This window comes from Netta rufina (genome assembly GCF_964035555.1).
Source record: "Netta rufina genome assembly, chromosome: 1".
NCBI classification, from domain to species: domain Eukaryota; kingdom Metazoa; phylum Chordata; class Aves; order Anseriformes; family Anatidae; genus Netta; species Netta rufina.
The window spans coordinates 11,601,084-11,626,950 of record NC_140123.1 but is presented as its reverse complement, the minus strand read 5'-3'; the positions used below and the strand labels follow the sequence as shown (position 1 = coordinate 11,626,950).

Below are 25,867 nucleotides of genomic sequence, written 5' to 3'. Positions count from 1 at the left end.
GATCACCTTGCATGTGTTGTTTTGTCTTTTTTCTCCTCCCAGAAGGATCATATCCTGCAACCATATGAACCTAATAGTTCAACATTGATTATTTGGTAACGAAGTGCTTATTTGACAAAAAAGACTACTGCTGTATGCAGACTTGTCAGTTTGAGTTACATTTATCCATGTACTTCACTGTCTTTAAGTTTCATACACTCAACTTCTAATTTTGATTGAGAGTTTGATTGAGAGATGTGTTGCATTGCTAAAACAGCCTCATTGCAAGCAGATGCATGACAAATGCATCCAGCTGTGAGCTGAAGGGGACAAAACCCCTCTCTGCCTGTAATCCTACAGCTTCTGCCCGCCAAGCAATATAGCAACTGGTACCTCAGGTGTTATTTAAGACTTGCCCATCTCAAGAAGATACAGACATATGTGCTATTTTCAACTATTTTTTTCCCGTGAGTTATCAAAGAATGTGAGAAAACCCTTTTCTCTCCGACGGTTCAGTTGCAATGAGGCAAATATTTCAATGAGCTGCAGTAACAGTCTGTTCCACGGTGTAAAATTCCAACACAGGTACAATGAGTACAGTGGCTGCTGTGGATACACACTGAAGAGCAGCTTGCCACAAGCAGTTGCTTAATACCCATTTCTAAACAGCTATTCCATATTGCTCAAGAACATTACCAAAATAACAGCTGTCACTACAGAAGTAAGATGGTTTAATTCAAGCACAGTCTGTGTGCAGTTCTCATATATATACATACACCTCGGAACGCAAGATGGATTTAAGTCTAAACCAGCTTATACAGACAGGTTTCAAAAAGACCTTTAGCAATTAATCATCACACAACAGAAGAGCTCCGTGCAACACCTTAGTAGGAGCTTCAAGAAGGCTACAATTACAACCAAAAAGAAAAGAAAAAAACAAACATATTACCTCTTTGTTTTAGGACCTCAAAAGAGCTGGTCTCCATAAGAATAATATTGTTTTCCTAGATTGCAGTTGATGCCAGGGCAGAGAGGGAAAAAAAAAATAAAAAAATAAAAAGACACGACTGTGGAGATCCCAGGTCTACTGCATGTGAGTTACCTGCTCTTCCTCTCTGTTCCTGCTCTGTTCTTCTCAGACATAATTTACACCCCCTCCCCCAAAAAATACACACAAATTCACTGTCAGGAGCTTTTTGCATACAGATAAAGACTTGTTCCTCTACGTGCCTGCTTGTAACTTCTGTTGATTGCAAAGTACCATACACTGCATACACTCAGGAGCTGTGGCTTTGCAGTGTTCTCAGTTTAAAGCACTGATGCATCTCTCAAGAAGAAATGAAACAGGCAACCCAGAGGCCACACCACTGTACAACTGATGTACAGCATCAGCCCCCAACCCAAAAACATCACACAGTGAAGAATGGCTACTTGAATTTTAAATAATTTTAAATTTCTTTGTGATCTAGGTCACTAAAAGGCTTATTGATTGCACAGTTTATTCTGAATTGTACTCTCTCAGAAACATTTGCAAAAATCTATTCAGAAGAAATAAATCCAGGGAAGAAAAGGGTATTACTTTGAGCAGACACCTTTCATACAGCACAGGACTACTCAATTTCATATTTTTAAAAGAAAAAACATTAGACATGTTAATCTAAGTAGAGCAATATGCAAAGGTACAGCTGAAAAGAACTTTTTCAAAAAGTCATATTCTCTATGTCATTGAAAACACTTTATTATAAATGCTACACTAGACAGATCTGTACAGGAAATAAATTTTTGTTTTCTTGTATTGCCCCACAGGCTCCGTTTCCCTTTGCTGTGTGGGCAGCAAACTTTGGCAGCACAGCGCTGATTCCAAGCTCCCCCCGGACAGACGGATGGGTTATTAGCACGGAGTTAGGGCTGCCATGAGGAGCTCCATTTTGTACACGAAGTTACGCCCTTCCATTTTATTCCACTGAACTTCCTTGAAGGGCCCTCGAAGATGATTCCACTTGTTATCTTGCAGCACATCGCCTTTGGGGAGATCCTTGCACTGACTCCGTGGAAACTGAACCATAACTTTGCTGCCACTTTCAGGACCATTACGGACTGTGAAGGACAGAGATTTTATGAGTGTTTTTACACTTTCAAAATTCCTCATGTTAAATACCCTTCCTCACGCATGCTATACATTACTACCTAGACAATTCCAAACATACTGGAAAAAAAAAAACTACTGTACGTTTTTTTGTTTGTTTGTTTGTTTTTAAATAAAGAGTTTTTCTCTTTGGATTTGCTTTCTCTGGTTTCCCACCTCTACTCTATTACTATTTTACTATTAGCACAGCATGCTCTTGGCTACACCAAATCAGAAAAACATTTGACCAGAACAAAACAACAAAAAAAATCCCCTCACATATGCATTTATTTTTCCATAACAGTATCAAGAACAGGTTTTTCCCCCTCCCTTCTTATTTTTGATGTATTCCTCGCCACTCCATTCAAAAAAGTATATTCTAAATCTCTTGAAATTCATCTATAAAAGTAATGATTTCTGTTGCTTTTATCACAGAACTCTGCAAGATCAGTGGTGTTCTCTTTGTGTCGTTAAGGAATTTTTGACCATTTCCAGTCAGGTTTTGAGTATTTCCAAGGACAGGGACTCCACAACATATCTGGGCAACCTGTTTCAGGGCCTGACCACCCTCACAGTAAAAAAAGGCATTTATTATACGCTAATAATAATACACTAGTTCTGTTTAGGTGTCAATTCCATACACAAGAGACTGTTTCTAAAATATTTTGCTGTAAGTGGGCATTATTCTATAAATCCCAGAGACTGGCTTTAGAAAAAGACTTAAAAAAATATATTTAAAAAAATCCCTTAGAATGCATTTAAGAACTTTAATAATTTTGTATACATTTGGAATAGGAAAATATTACCTGAAATGGCGTAGTCTCCATTTGGTGATGCTACAGTTATCGCTGATGCATTGCCAATACTCTCCACTGGCCCCAGCCCAACATGGTTACTGAAGCTCAGCACATGCCATCCCATAACTTTTGCAAGCTGCTGAACTGCATGGACTTGGTGCTGTGACATCTGAGAGAGAACAAAAAGTTCATCTTATGCACACCACAGAATTAATTGAATAGTAGTTTTACCAAGCTTTTTCTTCTGCTGCTGGACAGTAGTTATTTATAAAAGCAACTTTATCTTATGCTCTCAGGTTTTGGAGGAACTTTTTTTAATATGCTATGTATGTCAGTAGTGCTTTCTTCAAGTTAGACACCTCCTTTGCACACAGAGAAGACCACTGTACTAAGTACACAATGTAGATGAATTTTTCATAGATACATGGGCTTTCATAGATACATGCTTTAAAAAAAAAAAAAAAGTGTTGCTTTCAATTAACACCTAACTGAAGTGTTATGAACAGGATATTGAATTATTTTTTCTTGGTCAGGAGATAAGAACTCTACTCTAGAATACCTAAAAATCCTGTGCATGTCAGTATTATGGCAAACTCAAATAAATAAATAAAAGCTGAGGTTCTTGAGCACATGATTATCTCCATCACCATTCAAGTACTTTAAGTACTGAGCTTTAACAACTTCAAAAATTAGAAACTTAAGCTTTTTCTGTATTAAATTTAAAGCTCATTACAAGGAAGAGCCTAGCACTGTTAGCAGTTCTCTGAAAAAGCCTGAAAACACTTGATCAAAAAGAGATACCGTCAGCAGAACCTGTTTCAACTTGTTTGCTTTGTGTCGTGGAGTTTCATGTAACTGCAACAGGCCAACCATTGTTATTAAAGGCCTGTATTTGGGCTATTTATAATGCATAGTAGCGAGACTGTCACTTCTGAACAAAACCAGCAGCTTGCTCCATACAATTAAGAAACCACGGTTCAAATATCAGCTGATTTAGTAATGGCTGCTGCAAAGCAAACATTAACAAGACAGTGCTGAAATGCCAGTAACTGTGGACTCATTAAAATCTCTACTCTAAATTGGATTTGGTTTGAGCAAGCTTCATATATTGAACACCTTATAGTCTGCTGTGACTCTTGCTTGCTTGCTCTGAAGTCAGCAAAAAATCTTAGCGCTCTGATAATGAGTAGCATAAACAAATGCACTTCATTGGGAGAGTAAAAATTGATTACTGATAGTGACCTTTGTAAAAACTGGCATCCTATTTAGTATCAGTTGCTAAAGTCACTACACAAATATATTAAGAAAAAAAGTCATCCACCTTCCTATTTACAATACAATTTATTTCATGTTTTCTAACTTTTTTTTTTACACAAAGTTAAAGGTAAGATTTTTACTTCAGCTCTTCCCCAACACACCAACACACTACGAGAAACAGAAGAATAATGTATACAAATCTACCTGAGATAAAAGGAAATCCTGCAGCTCTTGCTCCTGATGGGACAAGGTAATGACTCTTCCATCTCTATGCACTACTCTGATTTGTTCAACTCCAATGTTCAGTTGTAGTTGGATGGATCTTTGAAGACAAGATGCACGTTTATTCAAAATGTGTTACAAAACTTTTGAAAACAGGAAGCTTGCTCTAGAACACAGAATCCCCCCCATTAATTTATAAGAACTCTAACATGAGGATGGTGCAAAGCCCATAGAATACAACAGCAACTCAAAATATCTCGATTTCATCATTCACCTCAACACCTCCCTCTATACTGCAGGACATGGCATGCTCCCAGAGCCAGTCCACTGCTTGTTCAGGTCAATGAACCTCCTGAGGTGCCTCACAGCTCCCTCCCAAGCTTCTTTCCAGAGGCGCATGGGAAAATGATGGTTACCGTTCTACCTAAGTCTTGAGCAGCAGATGTTTCTGGAACAGAGACTGTAAATTGTACCAGTGACCACAACCTGCTCCGCAGCGTGGAAGCAGCCAGAAAGGACTGCTCAAAATGGGAAAATGGTGTTAAAGCAACTAGTTCATCCACTTGTCCATATAGTTAATTTGCTGCTGGTCAGCATGTAGACGTTCGTTTCTGGAACATGATGTCTCATATTTCAACGTCAATGTAATAATAACATAAATTGCATGAGCTTCACTTTTCAGTTCCTACGTAACCAAGCTAGGACTGAGCAGCAACTAGCTCTCCATGACCAAATTGGAAGCTCAGAATCCAGTACATAAAGAAAAGCTTTATACTCAGCTATCTCCATCTGAACTAAATCCTCCTCCTCAATGACCACTTTCTGTGTCAATTCCTCCCTTGAAGGAAACTCTGCTTAATAAGTTAACTACTTACTAAGTTTCTTCATTAAATGTACTGTAAAGTGGGCAAGAGCTTTCTTACAGTGGTTGCTCCTTCCCACTCAGAAAAATAAAATACTTGTGCACAAAAATTGGTTTCCTGGTTTTCTGTCTTAAACCTGTAAAGAAAACTTGAATACTCTCTGCCATTGCAGCATCAATTTGCAACTAGAAAGATTCAGGCATTTACATACTTACTTGCAGATCTGTTCATATCCCTGAGACGTTATTAGAACTTTAACGCTGGATTCATAAACATCATTTATGTTTGACCAGTGGGCTTGAATCTGAGGATCCTCAATACGGCTCGCCAGACTGTCAATGGTTCGAGCAGTTCTAGAAGAGAAAGACACATTCCACCCAAAATAATCTCACCAGTTTGTGCTGTTATCTCCCTTTTTTCTTTCCTTTTTTTTTTTTTTTTTTGGTCTTTACAAAGGAAATGAGTAGGTTATGAGTTTGATTTTCTTTGCGCCATGCAAAAAGCTTGCCAGTCCTACAGAACCATGCAGATCAAAGTTCTATTTCAGCACCATTCAGGTGCAAATGAAGCAAGCTTGTTTACTCCATTTCACGTGTATTCTGCAGAAATATTGAAGTGGTATTACTCAGCATCAGCTAATGTACAGCAAAGAATACTAAAAAGGATTTATGCAATATAACGAAAGTAGAAACAACAATCAGCAGCCTACATTACAGCTGCCACAGATCTCGGAAATCTTTTTTTTTTTTTTTTTTTTACTAGGAAAGTGTTTACTCATACTTCGTTATCTGTTCTTAGTACTTCAAAATAAATAAATAGTCAAGAAGCAGCTAGTTTTAAGAACACTGAAAAAAAAATCAATTGTGTTTTACATGGATATACCTTATCGCAACTGTAACAAGAATAGCCTGTGACCTACCTGCGTCTCAGAAAGATGTGTTTTGCCTGCTTTATGATCTTTTCCAAAAGTCCTTCGTTTGACTGTAAAGCACTGATTTCATTTTTATCAAAAGCCTGGGGTCCCGCTAGTCTCATTCTCTTATGGCCGAAAGGTGCACTAGCTGGATGTGGCATCACTGTGGAGCTCAGGGTTTGCTTGTGACACTGCAAACAAACAACAGCTGTTGTAAGAGAAAGTGCACCTGCAAGAAGCAGTACGTATATTACAACATTCTGTTTCACATTGAGTCTTAGAAGTGTAAAACCTTTCAGGAAGTGTACTTTTTTCGACTTCATAAGCTTGACAGTGGTTTACATAAAAACAGCTTTATAATTACACTTTGCCTCCCTGTCTTTCAAACCTTGATGAAAGGTTACCAGCTAACAGAAGTTTGGTAGTATAGCAGTAGCTCCTACTACTAAGTCTGCTATCTAAAACTAAAGGACTAAAACTAAAGGAAGCATTTCAAAGATGAAAACTGAGGTACAGAAAGTTCAAAGTCATGAAACAAAATTCACAACAAAGCTGGGCACACCTCTCTTAGCTCAGTGTTTAAAAACACTGGACTGTTCCACATGACTTCATCTCTTGTGGAGCCATGCTCTAAGGATATGAACACTCAGGAACACGGTTTCACAACTACTTAGATATCTGCAATTTGTCTAATTTGTTCAGGAGGGGAGCACATCTCAACCTCCTATCCCAGGTCCTTCTACCTGGTTACATGAGAATCTAAAACACTGAAGCAAGCAGTGGACCTCAAACAAAGCAAAGTTATTATAGTAATTGATTCTTCTTTCCTCGTGGGAGTACGGTTTGAAGCAATGCTCAGTTTAAGCACTTGACAAACACTCATCAGACACAAAGGAAAAAGGGAGACTGTGGAGCTGTACTGAAAAGACCTCGAACGCCTTTTCTGAAGCAAGCAGCAAGGCCTAAGGTTAAGTCCAGAACTACTGTTCCAAGAAAGCGTAATGTCAACTCCCTGATCACCCCCGCATACCAGAACTGATCGGCAGGCTGCCTCGCACAAATGGATAGGAGTTTGCTGGCCTCTAGTGGCTTTCTGTTGTACTACGTGTGAGTCTGAACAAAAACCAGAACATACTGCACATTACCTCTCTGATAAGCTGATGCAAATTATGCTCCAGAACGTAGAGATGATCCTCTGGATTCTGTTTTTCAGCAGCAGACTTCTGTGACTTTTTGTCATTGGAAGAGTGACACAGAGAAATAGACAGCTGCAAACCTGCGCAAGCAGATTAAAAAATTAAGGATACTAAAAGTTCTCGGGCCTGCTGCTAAGAACTTTTTACTCTTCACCAACCAACCCTCAGCATCTTTTTCTAAAAAAAAGTTTCAAGCAATACAGAAACGTTCTCCCTAATATAATTAGACATAATTAGTTGTATAACCCTTTTTAGTCTTAGTTCTTCTGAAAACCCATTAGCTAAGATCTTAAGTTTCACCTCCATGAAATCCAGGAGCAATGGAGCTGTGCGTGTCAAACTGCTATGTGCACATATCATCACAGTCGACAGTATTAAATGCTACTGACAAAATAACAAATCAGAAACAAGTCAAAATCTACGCAATAAAATACTAGTAAATTAGAAACTAAAATGTATTAGTTCAATCTTACTACAATTAGCAAAATTCTGGGAAACTCTGGTTTTCCAATTCTTTGAGGAGCAAGATTAACACGCTGTTCATTTGTTTTTTCTTTTTTAAGTCACGTCGAACAGAATTTCAGCCTGTACTTAAGCAAATAATCCTACCTGGGAAAGGCTGGGAGATGATCTGGTTTTTCACAACAATGTGAGGAATTTGTGATTTAATTTGAACAGCTTCTCGTGATAGCTGGGCAAAGATTTCTTTACATAACAGAACATTCTGTGCAGTCTCCAATTTTGTCTGCCAGTGGGGAGAACCTTAAAAATATGAATTAACATTTTCAGAAGAGTAAAGAAAAGTTACCTTATTTTTTCCCCTCTAGGTATCAGATATTCTGCAGTAGTTGTGAGATGTGGCCTGAATGCAATTGCTATAGCAGCAAGGCAGTTAGTATATTCTATTCAAACAGAGTATTTTCCACAGTTTTATCTGTTAAGCAAGCACTTTTAGATAACACTAGTGAATTTTACTTTTCTTTATATGTATATTGTATGTATACACATATACAGATATTCTAAATTGCTACTCCCTTCTGTAACTGTCATTATATTCCCAGATCTTTCTTGCTTGTGAACCTCATTTTTTTAAAAATAGCTACTGACTTCTAAAGAAGCTTCTGGCTTTATTTAACTCACTCTGCAACAAACCAACAAAATGATTTTAAATATGTACTTTCAAATGATTTATAGGCCCAAAATTCTTGGAATGTCCTGGTCTATACTGTAGCCTGAATGCTGTATGAACTATCTACATAACATAGCATCATGCCTACGTTCAAAGCAGCATACACACCACTGTGAAGTAAAATCCTGCCAGAAACAAGTTCTTTCTTAATCTTAAACTACTAAAAATTAGTTTATAATCCAAAGGTTTACAGCTACAGATACTGGCGTGTATCAAATTAACCAAGTTGCTGCCCGGTGAGCTGTCAGTAGTTAAGACACGCTGCCCAGCACCTTTCAGATTCAGAGAAAATATATGAGCCACAGTAACAAATGATGCATTTGGGGCAAAATTGAGCGAACAGTCCTTCAATTCAGTTGAGCTAAAAATAGGCTGTAACCGGCTGAACCACAGTATCTTGATGTACTTTCAGTTACATGCTCAAGGCACTCCAGCATACTTAAATACAAATTTAGGGATTTTATTTCAGAAACTGTGTAAACACGTATAAAACCTGGAAGGAGTACACTTTGAAAATGTCCTGTTTCCAAAGCCCAAACAGAGATTTTCAGTTTAAGTTAGAATATTCTTGATCACTCTTATTTCAAGCTCTGTGCAAGAATTTTACAGTGTTTTGAGCATGTGTTCAGAAAACAGTATATAACTAACCATACCTGGTTTTGATTTTGGCATGGGTCTTTTAAAGAGATTGACTGTCCCAAGGTCACCAATGTCTGGAGCTTGTTTCTGAATTGAAACCTATGTGGGAGAAAAAAACAGTTTTTGATGTTTGTTTTTTGTTGCAAATGTACATAACACATAACATATAACCCATGCTAAATTATTAAAGATACTGACAAACCTTTATATAGGCTGATCCCTCTAAATCGCTTGGAATTTGAACATCCAAAGGACAGTAATCTTCAGGTATCTTTTTATCCAGGTCAATATCAGTGTTCTTGATCACCTCAAATGTGCCATGATGAAGAAAAAGGGAACCTAATCAAAGAAGAACAAAGACACGCATATTAGAAGCATAGAATCATCCAGGTTGGAAAAGACCTTCAGGATCACCGAGTCGAACCATCAACCTGACCTTCTGAGTGCCACCGCTAAACCATGTCCCTTAGTGCCACGTCCATACGTGTTTTAAATACCTCCAGGGACAGAACTCCACTTTCCTGGGCAGCCTGTTCCAACGCGAAGGGACCGACACTGTCCTCACTGCAACCTCCTTCCAGTTAGTTGTAGAGAGCAATGAGGTCTCCCCTGAGCCTCCTCTTCCCCAGACCAAACACCCCCAGTTCCCTCAGCCGCCCCTCAGAACCCTTGTTTTCTTGGCCCTTCACCAGCTTTGTTGCTTTTCTCTGCACACACAGGAGCAATTCAACATCCTTCTTGTAATGAGGGTCCCAAACCTGAACACAGTACTCGAGGTGTGGCCTCACCAGTGCCGAGTACAGGCGGACGATCACCTCCCTGTTCTGCTGGCCACACTAGTTGTGATACAACCCAGGATGCCACTGGCTTTCTTGCACACCTGACACAACACTGGATCATGTTCAGCTGGCTGCTGACCAGCACTGCCAAGCTCTTTTCTGCCAGGCAGCTTTCTAGTCTCTCTTCCCCAAGCCCATGCAGCTGCACGGGGTGGTTGTGCCCCAGCAGCAGCACCCAGCACTTCCCCTTGTTGGATGTCACACAGCTGGCCTCAGCCCATCGGTCCACCTATCCCAATCCCTCTACAGAGCCTTCCTACCCTCAAGCAGATCAACACTCCCACTTTAATCGGCATCATCTGCAAATTTCCTGAGGGAGTATTTGATGCCCTCATGCAGATCTATGTTAAAATGTTAAACAAAGCTGGCTCCAACACTGAGCCCTGGGGAATGCCGCTGGTGACCAGCCACCAACAGGACCAAACTCCATTCATTACGGCTCAGTTCTTCCCCCAACAAACCATACACCTATCCAAACCATGAGCAGACAGGGAAATACCACTGGAAAGTGTCAAACACTTTACTAAAACAAAGGTAAAGCACATCCACAGCCTTTCCCTCATCTACTCAGCAGGTCATCTTGCATAGAAAGAGATCAGGTTAGTCAGGCCACATGTGCCCTTCATAAACCCACGCTGGCTGCCTGTGATCCCTCAGTTGTCCCTTATGTCCTGCAAAATGACATTTCAGATAAGATTGCAGTGATGTGATCTTGAATTTCGTTTGAATGTGATCTTGATGTGGTTCAGATTCACTGTGACGTGAATCATCACAGATGATTCAGCCCCACAGCCTTCCCTGTGTCCAAGGTCAGGCTGCCACGCCTGTCATTCCCTGGATGCTCCTTCCTGCCCTTCTTATAGATTAAAGTCATTTTTGCTGAACTCCAGTCAATCTGGGCCCTCCCTGGTTAGCCAGGACTGCTGGAAAGTAATTGAAAGCTGCTTGGTGAGCACTTCTGCCAGCTCCTCCCTGGATGAATCCCAGCTAGACCATCAACCTGTGAACAATCACAACATGGAGGAGGTCCCTTGCAGTTTCCCACTGGGTTACAGAGGTTTCCCCTCGCTCCCTGTCACCATCTCCCAGCTCAGGGAGCCGGGCACCCTGACAACAATTGTATAACAACGACAGAGGCAAAAAAGTCTTTAGGCCCCTCAGCCTTACCCTTTCACCACTGTATTTCCCCTCATATGCAATAAAGGATGGAGACGCTCCTTAATCCTCCTTTTGCTGTCGATGTGTTTATAAATGAGTATCTTTAATTGTCCTTCGAGTTCCAGTTGGGCTTTGGCCTTCCTATTTTTCTCCCTGCACAACAGCTCTAGGGCTAACCACCTTCCTTCCTTCACCAAGAATCAAAAACTCTTCGTTTTGCAATTGCTGTGATCTCCACCAAGAATCAAAACCTCATCATTTTGTGATCGCTGTGCCCAAGACAGCCTCCAGCCATCACATCACCCTCAAGTCCTTCCCAGTTTGCAAACAGCAGGTCAAGCAGGGCACCTTCCCTAGCCAGCTCCCTCACCTTTTGCATCAAGTTATCCTCCACACGCTCCAGAAATTTCCTAGACTGTTTCTTTCCTGCCGTACTGTATTTGCAGCAAACTCCTGGGAAGTTGAAGTCTCCCGCAATGGCTAGTGATTGTGAGACCTCTCCTAGTTGCTTGTAGAGTATTTTCTCTACCCCTTCATCCTGGTTGGGTGGTCTACAACAGACTCCCACCATGATATCTGCCTTACTGGCCTTTCCCTTCACCCTGACAGATCTCCATTGCCCAGCTCCATGCAGTCTAGGCACTCCCTAATGTGTAGGGCTAACCCACTTCTTCTTCCCTGCCTCCCTCTCCTGCAGAGCCTGTAACCATCTCTCACAGCCCACAAGTTGTCCCACCACGTCTCTCTGTCGTGGTTCCGCTCGAGTGGGCAGCCGAGCTCCACCACAGCCGCTCTCTCACTCCCCCTCCTCAAAGAGGAATGGGGAGAAAATATGTGAAAAGGGCTCAAGGATTGAGATAAGGACGAGAAAATCACGCAATAATTATTGTAACGGGCAAAACAGACTCGGCATAAGGAGATAGTAAGATTTATTGCCTACAACTAACAAGCGAGAGAAGTGAGAAAACAAAGGAAAAAAAAACAAAAGCACCTTCCCCCCATCCACCCTCTTCCACCTCCTCCCCCCGAGCGGCGCAGGGGAACGGGGAATGGGGGTTATGGTCAGTCTACAGCACTTCTTCTCTGCCGCTCCTTCTCGGTCACTCTCGTCCCCTGTGCTGTGGGGTCCCACCCACGGGATGCAGTCCTTGATGAACTGATCCGGCGTGGGCTTCCCACAGGCAGCAGCTCTTCCAGAACTGCTCCAGATATGGGTCCGTACCACGGGGTCCATCCCTCAGGAGAAAACTGCTCCAACCTGGCTCCCCTACGGGCAGCAGCTCCTGCCGGGTCACCTGCTCCTGCGTGGGCTCCTCTCCACGGGCTACAGGTCCGGCCCAGAATCTGCTCCGGCAGGGGTCTTCCACAGGCGGCAGCCTCCGTCGGTGCAGGGCCACCTGCTCCACCGTGGTCTCCTCCACGGGCTGCAGCGTGGAACCCTGCTCCACCGTGGTACTCCATGGGCTGCAGGGGGACATCCTGCTTCACCATGGTCCTCACCACAGGCCGCAGGGGACTTCTGCTCCGGCACCTGGAGCACCTCTCCCCCTCCTTCTACACTGACCTTGGCGCAAGGCTGTTCCTCGCTCCTCTCACTCTCCCGGCTGCTGCGTGGCGCAGCGTTTTTTCCCTGTCTTAAATATGCTCTCACAGAGGCGAAAAACAACATCGCTTATTGGCTCGGATCTGGAAAACAATGGGGCCCTTCCCAAACATGGGGCAGCTTCTAGATCTTTCTCACAGAAACCACCCCTATGGCTCCCTGCTACCAAAACCTTGCCACGTAAACCCACTACACTCTCTGAGGCCAACAGTGTCACAGCCCTGAGACTATACAGCATCTCCTGCAACCAAGGAAGCCCAAACCTCTGTTTCACAATACATCTAAAACTCCAGGGCTCCATAGTTTACACTCAACTCCAATTTCTTAATGAAATCTTTACAAATATAGCTAATTTAGAAAGTTCATTTCAGCACAGCAGCATCTCAGTCCTCAAGTGCGTGATATGTAATATTCTACAATAAGTTAGCAAGTAAAGGTGCAACATCTGCTACAAAGCAATGTTGCTTATGTTTGTCCTGAAGTTTAACAGCTATGACAGAGTTTGGTCCGTAAAAAAGCAATCATACAGCCAGCCATTCGGGTGAGACCGATAGAGGCAGATGCCCAGATGCCCACATCTGCAACCCTGTCACATCCTGGGCACGTTTCATCTTCTTTAAGATAAATCATCAAGAAGGGTCACACATACAGGTTCTTCATTAACACAAAATGAACAGCCCTAAGTTTCTCTTTCCTCTCCTTCACTGACTACACATCAAGTACCCAATATAACCAGCTTAGAGGCCTGCTTTGTATTTACAAATTGTATTCTGCATTCACTCCTTGATTCCATATTTCGCTCTAGACTCTGGGTTCATTAACCCCTCTTAAAGTCACGTAATAATGCATATTCTCAGCTTCAGTTCTCAGAAGTTACAACAAAAATAATGATTCAGTGTTCAGAGAAAAATACAACATACTCCTCAATGTTTTAAAATGTATTGCAGACAAAATGTAGACAAAAGCCAAAGAGTTACAGCATCTACCTGTCAACTGATCAACCCTACTGCCAATACAGAATTGTTCTGTATAGCAATCTTTACTAAAAGTCTGTACAGCCGGCCTTTAAGGTCACTTACCTGTTTTCCCTGATAATATCCTGATATCTTCCCTAATAATAAATCAAGTTTCCTCCTTTTGAAATTTTGTCATGTAATTATCTGTTATTAAGTATTATTCATTATTAAAGATATCCCCTGTGCTTTTCCAGTTTAAAAATTCTTTGTAAAGTATAATTTTCCATTCTTGCTAATAATGAAATAGAAAAGTCTACCACATACCTGCACTTCTGTAGCTCAGATCACCAAGAATTTTGTCACCCACTTTTCTCAGCTTCCAGTGTTGTCTCAGTCTCAACAGTTCGGAGTTGAAGTCTCTCTGTCGCTTATTTTCCTGGTTTTCTGCCACTGATTTGGACAATCTTTCTGCTCCTTTCAGCAGGATTTGAGCTGCTCCAGCTAATGACTTCTTTTTGGAAATCAACTGCAGGAACTGAGGATTCTAGAAGGGAAAAAAAAGAGTTGAGTTTTAAGTCACGTGATATTATTATTAGTAATCGTAAAAGCAACTGACAGCAACTGACAGCGGGTTTTGCTGTATGTTGAGTAGCTGATTTAGAATCGCTTTCACATCGGTATTAAACGTACACAAGAAGCACTGGGACTTACAGCCCTGACAAAGAGGCCTTTGAAATCAGCCTCGCCTCCTGTTCCTAGCCTTCGTACTCACTCACAGAGCACTGAACCAGGAGATGATGTGGAATGCTCTGGGACATTGTGCGATCTAGAATGCTCTAGCACATTTTGCTCTAGTACAATTTGAACACTTTGAGGCAAAAAGCCTCAATGAAACCAAATCTTCGGTGTGGCCTCATACGAGCAACAACAGGAGCTGTGCTGTACCTGTTTGGGAGGAGGGGGATCCTGCACGACTGGGTCTAGGGTCATGAACTTCTTGTCCTTGACGATGCTGAGCACGTCGTACAGCACGCACATCTCCGTCAAGGCGCTCCTCAGGTTGTTCCTCACCGAGTCCCACGGCCAGAGGGACGGCTGGAACTTCACCAACCCTAAAAACGAGAGCCAGGCTCCTAAGACACAAAGGCACGAGCCTCCCCGTGAAGCACATTTCACGAATCGCACCAAACCAAGGCGGGACCCGCGTCTTTTCGGATCTCCCCACCTCAGTGTGGCGGCGGCTCCCCCCGGCCCGGCCGCCCCTCACCTTCCTCATCCTCCGCCTCGCCCGGCTCGGCCCAGGCGCGGCCCGCGGAGCCCGGCTCGTCCTCCTCGGAGCCGGAGCCCTGGCTGAAGTCGATGCGCTGCGCCAGGCGGGCCAGGTTCTGCGACATGGAGAGGGGCTGCAGGTAGGTCTCGCTGCCATCCAGCCCCACCTCCTGCACCTGCTTCTCGCACGCCGACTCGATGCTGATGCGCACGGCCGGCACGCCCGCCATCTTGGAGATCCCCCCCCCCTCCTGCTCCTCCCGCTCCGCCGCCGCCGGGCGGAGCCCAAAACGCGCTCGGGAAGGGCGGGGAGGAGCGGGAGGGACGGCCCTTGGTGAGGGGAGGGAGGCGGTGGTGTCCCTCAGAAAGGCGGTGGGGTTGGGAAAGGCTTCCAAAATCGTCTGGTCCGATCGTCTTCCATTGAACCGTGTCCCCAAGCCCCACGTCCAACCTCTCCTTGAACGGCCCCAGGGACGGTGACTCCACCACCTCCCTGGGAAACCCGTCCCAACGCCTGACTGCTCTTTCTGAGGAGAAATGTCTCCTCATTTCCAACCTGAACCTCCCCTGGTGCAACCTGAGGCCATTCCCTCTGGTCCTATCACTGGTTACCTGTGAGAAGAGGCCGACCCCCAGCTCCCCATACCTCCTTTCAGGTACCTGCAGAGAGCAATGAGGTCTCCCCTGAGCCTCCTCTTCTCCAGACCAAACCCCCCCAGTTCCCTCAGCTCCTCACAGGACTTGTGCTCCAGGCCCCTCACCAGCTTCATAGCCCTTCTCCAGGGCCTCGATGTCCTTCTTGTACTGAGGGGTCCAAAACTGAGCACAGTGAACACAGTAATCCAGGTGCAGCCTCACCAGAGCAGAGTACAGGGGAACGATCACCTCCCTGCTCCCGCTGGCTACACTGTTCCTGATAAAAATCAGGATGCCATCAGCCTTCTTGGCCACCTGGGCACACTGCTGACTCATGTTCAGGCAACCATCAATCAGCACCTCCAGATCCTTTTCCTCTATACAGAGCTTTTGAGCCACTCTGCCCCAAACCTGTAGCGCTGCATGGGGTTGTTGTGCACCAAGTGCAGGACTGGCACTTAGCCATGATGAACCTCAACCCAGTAGCCTCTGCCCATTGACCCAACCTGCCCAGGTCCCTCCACAGGGCCTTCTGACCCTCCAGCAGATCAACGCTTCCCCCCAGCTTGGTGTTGTCTACAACAAAACATCATCAGTCATCAGCAAGAACCATGCAGGAAGAGGAACCAAACAGCAAAAAATACGTTATTAATAATACTCCAGTGAAATTACAGCTTGAATTTTGCCATAACCACTTCAATTACAAATAAACTCTGATTTTCTCCCTTTAACAAATCTAAAAGGGTGGCAGTTTATTGCTATTGTATTTGTTCTTGACTTTGATAAATACGTGCGTAATTAAAAGCATTACAAAAATCAGCATTTTTACTTAACAAAATTAAATTGCTACGCCTTCATTAAAGCCAGGACAGGCCAGCTTAGTCTCTGCCAACCATGTGCGTCTCCTTGGGCCTGTCGATACGGAAGAGAAGCTCTGCAGGCAAGAAGTACCCGCAGTACTGCACGCTGTCCGGCGTGGTGTCGTTGTGGTAGTGCCCTCCTTCCCCGTGGGCGCTGAAGCAGTGCGTGTGCTCCGTGCGCAGGTCGAAACCCTGCGAGTAAAGAAAGGCCTGTGAGCACGCTTTCCTGGAATCGGTATTTTAAAGTACTTGGATAATCTCACTTCTGTATTTCCACAGATCTCAAAGGATGCTACAGCCATGAAGCAATGAAAACTTGCAAGGTGCTTGTGAAACTAATATTAAGAAAAACAAAGAGGAGCTTATGTTTTTAAAGAATTTAGAAACCCTGAGAGCCCCCAGATTTTGCTGTTAATATCCCAGAGATTTCCTTTTTTTTTTTTTTTTTTCTCTAATTTGGGATTAAATCAGACTTATCAAGGAAGCCCTACTGGAAATCAGAACTACTCTGCACTGAATACCATAGAAACATTCAATAAAGGGACAATCTCTTCTCCAATTCTGAGGGCCAGCTTGGATGAAAACAGGAAGAATAGCAAATAAAATAACCAGCATCCTCACCAGTGACATCACCCCTATCAGTTTTATATATCCAGAGGACACTGGTGAGTAATGCTATGGCATTAGAATGCAAGAAACAGAACAGTTCATTAACACAGGAGTAAAGCTGTCTTCCACTGTTATCTCTGTGATGGCATTCACGCATTTCCACAAACACTGCCCCAGCTGAGCGCTGTTGTGCTTCCAATGGATACCGATAAGAATGCTCCAGCTGCATCCACTACACAAGTTGTACTGATTCAGAACAGCGCAGCTGTTGGCAGCTGTTTTCCAAGTACTCAGCATTAGATTCTGGGAAGATGCACACGATTTAGTCTTAAGCCAAAAGCTGCTAAATAAAGACACAATGAAGTCACACCACTGAGCGTATTCAAGCCTACAGCTTGTCTCATTTCACTCTGGAAATTTTTACTTACATTATTTATTAGTGCATTGTTATTTTAAAAAATCAATTTCACCTATGGCTTCCTAGTTACTTCTGAACACAGTCTTCTTAACATCTTAATGGCTTTTGAAACCTGATTACTTTTTATCCTGAATTCTTTGTTGCTGATTTTAGTGCTTGTGCAAGGTGTCCTTCTAACTTGAGGAATTGCAGGCTTTAATTTGCATCAGCAATTGAGACACGTTGTACACATTTTGACGCAGCATTGGCAAGAGACTTCTATAAGTGAGCTACAAGAACACATGGCTGATCAAGCTTCCGTGCTCTAGACATTCCTCCTGCTGTGCCTAGCTGTAAGTGCAAACCCTGCTGTTAGGTTTGGGATGCAAACACTTGCACACTTGCAATTGGAACAGAAGCATTAACCTCAATCCTCTATGAACGCCCACTACATTCCCAAATTGATTGACTGCGTCTAAAATTCAAACCAATGACAGAAATGAGAAGCTTGTATTTCATCACATACCCCCTGAAAGCATTTCACACAATACATACACACTCCTGTTCTTAAAGTGAAAATCATATCCAAGACAAAATCCATCACAAGCCTTAGTTTACACTTAGAAATGAGACTCACTGGATCTCTGGAAACGATTACTGGCTGACAAACCAGCGGAGCCTTCATTTCAAAGAATTTGAGCCAGTTATTCACATCCTCATCAGTGTTCAGAGGACAGGCAGAAAATTCTGGAGGCTACAGCAAAAACAAAAGCTTTAAGTGAGATGAAGTTACTTATACCAAGACACTTTTTCTCTAGAAACTTTCCTTCACCTTTCCCCACCCCACTGTTCTGTTCAAGTTACTTCTTGCCTTGCAGAAGCTCACCCATTACTGCATTTCTGCCAGAAACAGAAGTGATCAGAACATTACTTCGTTCATTGCAGATGCTTAGTGGGAAAGCTGCTGAAGTGAGGATTCTCCTCCTAGGGTAAGTTAGAAGCTCAAATAGTGGTTTTTGTTTGTTTGTTTTTGTTGTTGTTTTTTAATGTTTATTGCTTTCTGTAAGTATCATCTTAGTGCCTGTATGTCATTTTATTTCACTTCACAACAGTTTTACAGTTCCTCCTCTAGTGGCCCATGGATTTCAAAAGAAAAGATCACAGTATTAAGGTCAAGTAATACAGCATCATTAGTTATGGGATGTCAGTTTTGTAATAGCAGCTTCTTAGCTTAATACACTGCTTATCCTAACAGTTTACATATAAATTTAAAAATACAAAGGAAAAGTCAGGGCAATGAGAGGTTACGTCTTGATTTATACTTCTGTTCTCAGAAGAATGAAGAAAGTGATATGAATTGACAGCAACTTACCATAATGTGAATCTTTGCTTTCCCCTTCTGAATGACAAATGTACCACCCATCCCAACTGGCTTTTCTCCATAATGCTTCTCTAAAATTTGTCTCAGACAAGAGACAAAATTAAGTTCCCCAGTTCTTCCATTGGCTTTCACTTCAATGACCTGGAGAATAAAGTTATTTCATAACTATCTTCCAGCAACAGCCTGCAACGGTCCGTGAAAGCTGCTCTGAAACTCTCCCACACTCATAACCCCAGATTTCTGTGTCACAGCATGACTTTCTCCACAGCTGTTGCTCCATGTCCTTTCAGTACCTGCTCAACTTTGGGCAACACTAGCTTTGCCTGTGAAGGGTACTGGGCCACAAGTCATTTACCCACACATGAAACAATGGAATAAGTAACCCCCTTTTATCCAACAGCTGGCTTCACCTCTTAGAAACTCTTGGAAATTGGAAAGACTGCTCAGTTTCCATGCAGTAAACAGCTTTTTTGGCTGCTCTGCCAACAGCGCTTTGTGCTAGCTGTGCTGGGGGCAATACACCTACAAAAAATAAGTGTACAGAAATGATTTACGCAAGTCAGTCATTGTACAGCAATAACCTTAAGTCACTGCATGTTTGGACTGGATCTGAATGAAAGATTTGTAAGGGAAAAGTTTTACTAAACTATTATTTATTCCTCAAAAAATCAAACACTTCTCTGTCTCCACCATTTTTTCTCCTTGTTCACCAACAGTAGTTTCTTCCATTTGGATATTTCTTTCAGAGAATTGCTTCTTTACTGTTATCATAGAAGATTTAAGAACATTGAAATGTGGATTTCCCTTCAGCCACAAAGCTCTGCAAGCAAAGTCACCTTTGCTCCAGGTACGCACCTTACCAGGTTGGCCCTCGCTGGCATAAAGGTTGGCCAACAGCCCAAACTCGCAGTCGGTGTATTTACTGCTGTACTTCTCGAGCAGGCACCCTTTATCGGCAGGATTTATCTGAGCAATGTAGCTCCCATTTACAGCAGGCTTTTTATCGCTTTGAGTTTGAACAACAGGGATAAACTGAGAGAAATAACATGCAATAAGTCAAAATAAGTTAATAAGAACATGTAAGAGTCAGTCAAATGAATGTAAATTTAAGCGTTGGACCGTGATCTCAAGAAATAATCCCCTTCATCACATGCCCTTCATCTCTCAGGATGAGGAAAACGTGGTAATATTGTAACGCAATAGAACCTCCAGAAATCACTTTTACTTCTCTGAAGAGTTAAATGGAATGTTCTGTGAAGATGAATATTAGTGTTAAAAAAGACCAGCCTTTGAGGTCTGAGCCCTGCCATGCACGTATTGGAATTCTACATAATACTTTCTCAAGTTGTACCTTAACAAGCACTATTATAGTGTCCCAAATTTAACACTGAGATAAGCTATCTCATCTGCCAATTAATCAAAACAGGGTGGTAAGGCCAGGGATCTATGCTTGAAAGGACTCTGACTACCTAAAAGCCCCCCCAGGCAGCAGTTTTTGTCTCCTACCTCGATTGCAGGTAAACATTTTGTATGCAGAAACTTTAAAACGTAGAACGGTAAAACAAAGTCACGCAAGAGGGCAAAAGACAGGAGGCATTTCAAAGGTATTTCATTTGAAAGCCTTTTCATTTTGATTCAAATGAAAGGCATTTCATTTACAGGTAACTTGGACAGGCATGTCTACATCTTGTCATTAAAACCACTGGTCAGGCTTTTGTCAATCAGTTTCAAGAAAATCACGTTTCCTGTGTACTTCAATCACACGCTTTCTGGAAGATTACAAGTAAAAATCAATTTGCATTATATCGATACTATGCACCTCATTAGATGGCTCCCATCTAATTTCTTCTCATGTTGTTTATGTGCTTTTGGCATGAAAGGTGTACGTCGAATGATCATTTTGTTGTAAATGGGAAACACCGAGCATGGTAGTGCTCTACTGTTTTGATACTTCCATGAATTCATTGAGAACTGTCACGCTTTTTGTTACTGACCTCAGCATTTACACCAAGAATCCTCGATGAAGCAGCTCCAGCTCCAAGAATGAAGGCTCCAGGTAGCTCTATGTCTTTTGCAACTGCATTGAGATCATAAACCTGCAGGAGACACAAACCTTTGATTGTGGTGTTCTGCTGTGATCTGGAGTTATCGTCTGTTCACTGTAACCTCTGGATGCATTTCATTCACAACAGCTCATTGGTATTTTATATAATTAGGATGAATACAGTTCCAAACTCTGAACAACACAACATTTAGTAGTAACAGATTGGGTACAGCCCTGACCATTTTGTGGAAGAGAGAGTCTGCCTGTATGTTCCCTTGCCATTTTACCGAAAGCTGAACTATTGTTTCTATTGAAAATTGTATTTGTATAAGACAAAAAAGAAATCACGTGGAAGAGAATATCGTATAGAGACAGATAGGGCCAGGTATCAGAAAGGCAGCATGATATTCTTGGAAAAGAAGAGTAATGTGAATCTAGTGTTGGCTTGAAAATGCAAATACAGACGGTTTTTACAAAGAAGCACGGCTGTGACTTGAAATCACCGACTTCAACAAGCCACATATAAGCATGCAGACAAGCCCCTTGTTTAGTATTTGTTCCCATGGCTCCTGTCACAAATCGTTTGCTTTCAATACTATCTAGTATTTGAAGGCAGGAGAAGATCAACTGCCAGATACCAGACAGCATATGAAATTTTTGCTAAGATCTGTAAGATTTCCCGATGTGGTCTGTGCATCAGAATCAATCTAACAGAACACTGAAAACTAACACTCTTTCACAAGTGGAATCTTATAATAGCCATTAGTCCTTGGTTTTGTTTTTATTTCAACACAAAATCCCTTTTCTATTAAAAATGTATTTAAAACCCACAGCTACTACAGAGAAAAACTCACTTTTTCTTTCTGTACAACGGGTATGAGGTAAGGAACACCTCCCACATCTGCTATTCTAGGCTTTCCACAGATTCCTGGAAGAATACAGACAGTTAGCTTGGTAAAATGTTTTCTGTGAAATTCTCAAGTAAGCACGCAGTCTAACGCACCAAAGAACTGGTTCCTAAAATTTCTTTAGAAAGTCAGACTCCAATTTTAGAAGGGATGCATCACCTTCTCAAGGTGCTTCTTTACCTACGTTGATGACAGTGAACTCAGATGAGTAGCACAGATGACATGAGGCATCTGTCTTCTAGACAGCTCATGTCAAAGACAATGAATCCCACTCAAAATAAGACAGTTTCTTTAATTTCACATACATGGATGGAAGGAATTTACACCAAGTGGAAGCACTGCTCCTTAGGTTCAGGTAGTGATTGGCATAGATCAAAAACATTTATCCAGCTGGAAGATAACTTCATTTCAAAACCTTTAGAGTTTAATAAATAAACCTTATTTCCTAAGTGTGTATTGCAATCATAGGTGAAGAAAGAAAATGATGACAAGCACTTGAATGATTTGTCCCTGTTCGTACATCAACTAGGAAGCAAATCCAAGAGTAAAATGTAGCTTCCCTCTCACACATATTCTGTACCTAAAAAATGACCTAAGCTTTCCTAACATCTCTAGAAGATCAAAACCAAGTACAGTCAGGTAGTAAGAACTGCAGAAGTCTCTGTGGAAGACTGGAACACTAGGTTACCTTTAACAGGAAAGTTGAAAGGCTCCTTAGTCAGATCAGGACAGTCTATAACAGAGACTTGAGCGTCAGCAAAGTTTTCTTTAAGCCCTTTCTGCAAAACTGTAATAAAAAAAAAAGTAATGGCAAAGTTATTGGCAATTAAACATTATCGAGGGGTGGACAAGTTAATGAACAGCACAAAATATTTTTAGACTTTATTTCATCAAGATACACTTTAAAAAACATACTCTAAGCAAATCTATCTTAAATCTATTAATTCGAATGTTAGTGCCTATATATGCATTGTTTCTCAAGCCAGAACTTTGCATAAGATAAAGAGCTTGTTCAGAGAATTATTAGTTACCACATTAATTATGAATTTTACAAAACTTTTAATTGACATACCGTAGCTGTGAAGTAACATGGATAACCTTAAACTACATTCAGCAGTGTTTTTTGCTTTGCAAGGGCAGGAAATTATGATCACAGTCAAGTATGATATGAGAGCAAAGAAGGAAGCAAGTTTTAGCTGACAAGGCAATGACTTTTTGAAATACATGAACTAGACTGTTTGCAATTGCTTGATTATAATCTCCAGACACCGTCTGGAAGCGTCTGCTCTTACAGGATATTGCCTGTCATGTTTCCATTCATGTGAAGATTATCTGGCAAGATTTTTTTGGGGGAAGGGGAGGTGTCATTTGTTTTAAAGAACAGTGTATAAAAAAGCAGTATTTTTCTTTACATCCTAGTGTGCTAACAGCAAGAACATTCTGCATGTATTAGCTGTAGAGAAGATATGATAAAAGCTTTAAAGTTTGAAGGGCACATTTTAAGTTTGTAAAAAGTTACACTCTCTGCATGACTTACCTCCAGCAAGCTCCTCCAGGCTTGGAACATGAAAAGCAAACCTTTCAACTTTGGCCATTTCCTAATTGTTACTGATTTCTTCAGGTAAGAAATATATTATCACACGCTGTAGAAGTGACTGATCTGTCAACAAGAGTAATGGTTCAGTGATTTAAACGGTCTGTTTTCGATACGTAACTTATTTTTCAAATTCATGCAAGAATACATAGACAACAGTAGAATCGCAATTATGTCTTCAAGGGAAAGACTAACAGCTTCGAGGTTACTGTTAATTTGCTTATGTGCTTTGGAACAAACCATAAATTGTTTTTGAAAGAAAACTGGGCTTTTCTAAAGCATGCTAGTTGCCTCCCCAGGTCTTCCCTACGTTAATGTTTACTCTTTCAAGCATTAGGTACTGCGGACTTTCAACCCTGGTTGTAACATGGTCTCCACTTGTTTATGGGCACATGCTTCCCTTTCCAGAGGGAAACAGGCTAGCAGCACTTCTCAAAAGAGGAAACAACAGCAGCAAGTTCTACCATATTGGGCCCTGTATGGGTACAGAGCCCATAACAAAAAGTTCTGTTTGGAACATAAGTGTAATAGTCCATTTTGAACTGAGCTCTATTTCAGTTAGCCTTGCAACAGCAAAGTCATCTATTAGGGCAAACCACCAGCTCTGGGCACAAACATCTGATTATATGCTATCTATAATTCAGCCACAGCAATCATTAACTCCTTAGGCACGTGTCTGCTGCACACAACAAAAAAAGAAAATGTGCCCCACTCATTCAGATCTCAGGCTTTGTGGGAAAAAGCCAAAAAATCATATTGCATTCCCAGATCTCACAGAGCTTTTGTTAGAAGGGACTATGACATGAGCTACCTGCTAATGTATACTGTTAGCTTCCATTAAAAATAAATTCCTAGCTTTTACGATTGAAAAAAAATATTTTTTTTTGAAAAAAAAAAAAACAAAACACAACTGTCCTTATACAACTGTCCTCTTGAGTCTGCACTGCTGTTGCAAGCAGTAGAGAAAGGAAGAAAGAAAGCTATCTGGGCTAATTTTCATCTTAGTTGGTCTTATCCATCTCCATGAGAGACTCTCTCCCTTCCTTGGCTTGTGGAAGAGAAGGTAACAGGCTGGATGTGGTGCCTCTGGTAAAAAACCTACCTTTCTACCTTTAGATAGATTAAATCAGACTCCAGGACTTTAAGTGTGCACTGAACACAAGAAAGGGAGTTATTCAATCAAAGAGTGAAGATGGCTTTGGCAGCATTGTTTTAAGTCATCCTCATCCTCTCAAGAACCTTTTGTCACGTCCAGAAGGAAGCTGTGCCAGAATTCAAGACACCAGTTGGAAAAATCATGAAATAGATTGAGGCTAGACCTGGTATTGTGCAAAGGACTGAGGCAAGACTTGGACACAGTTCAAACAAGTAGGCTCAAATGTAACACCTAGACCATCACCTGCTGGTTAAAGGACAGTAGTCAGCTCACCACAGTCACGAAACAGAAAAACTGGGTAAAGCTCAGTGTCCCATAAAAAACACCATCCGATTGCTATGTAGTAATTGACCTGGAAGCAAGCAAAAAGAGAGGTAGATCAGTTAGTCACCAGCCTAAGGACAGCATTTTTAGGGAGTTTGTGTGGTGTGGATGAGGGAGAACAGGGAAGGAGACAACGGGCAATCTTTCAAAGCAGTGTTGGTGTGTCATGGACAGAAGTGGTAAAATACCAGTGAGATCATTAGGAAGAGACCTTGAATGGTGCAGTAAGAACTGAGACAAGCATGCGAAAAGACTTCTTAGTTTTTCTTTTCCAAGCAGGAAGACAACATCAGAGATTTGGTGAGGGCCAGGAGAACGCAGATAAATAGAAAGCATGTTCATGGGGTGGGGAGTGCCTGGTATCAAAACCTGGAGTAAAACTAATTTGGAAGGCAGAAACGTGAAAGGAAAAGTTCAAGTCCCAGGGAAACTTTGAAGATGAGGGGATGCAGGGGGCCGCGGGGACTGCTCGAGGGACGGGACCGGGAGAGGAGCGGGTCAGGAGGGACCAGACCGGGATCCCTGAGGGACCATCAGGCAGAGGCGAGGAAACAGGGCAGAGAGAGAGGAAACAGCAAAGCTGCCGCTGAAGCCAGCAGAGGGAGAAAGAAGGGGATATTGAGGCCGGGCAGCTGAGGGAAGGAGGCGGGGAAGCAGCAGCAGCAGCACGGCTCCGCTCCCTGCCCGCCCGGCACACAGCGAGCCCCCGGTTACCGCCAGGAGCCGCGGAGCCAAACCTGCGCGACCGGCGCCTCTCCACAGTCCCACAGCGAGCGGGGAAAGCCCGGCAGCTGCGCCCCTGTCAGGCTGGGCTACGAGACGGGAGCGGGCTGGCTCCCTTTGAGACAGGGAGGGCACCGAGCCCCTGCCAGCGCCTCCCGGGGAGTCCCTCCCCCGACTGGGCTGCCTGGAGGCGGCACCGCCACCCCCTCCATGACGCCTCCAGCCCGACC

General features: G+C 42.5%; 2 protein-coding genes across 2 annotated transcripts; both read right to left on the bottom strand.

Annotated features, from left to right (window-relative positions):
* Nucleotides 1-687: 687 nt before the first annotated feature.
* MED17 (mediator complex subunit 17) lies at nucleotides 688-15,247 on the bottom strand. Its single transcript, XM_084290017.1, has 12 exons — nucleotides 15,004-15,247; nucleotides 14,682-14,848; nucleotides 14,061-14,280; nucleotides 9,383-9,519; nucleotides 9,195-9,279; nucleotides 7,962-8,114; nucleotides 7,302-7,432; nucleotides 6,163-6,347; nucleotides 5,459-5,596; nucleotides 4,363-4,480; nucleotides 2,911-3,070; nucleotides 688-2,076 (listed from the first exon to the last, which is right to left on the bottom strand). Exons 1-12 carry the CDS (start codon nucleotides 15,233-15,235, stop codon nucleotides 1,871-1,873), a joined length of 1,932 nt encoding a protein of 643 aa, XP_084146143.1. The 5' UTR covers nucleotides 15,236-15,247; the 3' UTR covers nucleotides 688-1,870.
* A 1,122-nt stretch (nucleotides 15,248-16,369) lies between these two features.
* LOC311222228 (ester hydrolase C11orf54) lies at nucleotides 16,370-25,798 on the bottom strand. Its single transcript, XM_084306404.1, has 10 exons — nucleotides 25,652-25,798; nucleotides 24,834-24,942; nucleotides 23,378-23,500; nucleotides 22,529-22,627; nucleotides 21,787-21,860; nucleotides 20,883-20,984; nucleotides 19,744-19,920; nucleotides 18,880-19,029; nucleotides 18,145-18,261; nucleotides 16,370-16,693 (listed from the first exon to the last, which is right to left on the bottom strand). Exons 3-10 carry the CDS (start codon nucleotides 23,433-23,435, stop codon nucleotides 16,520-16,522), a joined length of 951 nt encoding a protein of 316 aa, XP_084162530.1. The 5' UTR covers nucleotides 23,436-23,500; nucleotides 24,834-24,942; nucleotides 25,652-25,798; the 3' UTR covers nucleotides 16,370-16,519.
* Between the last annotated feature and the right edge of the window lie 69 nt (nucleotides 25,799-25,867).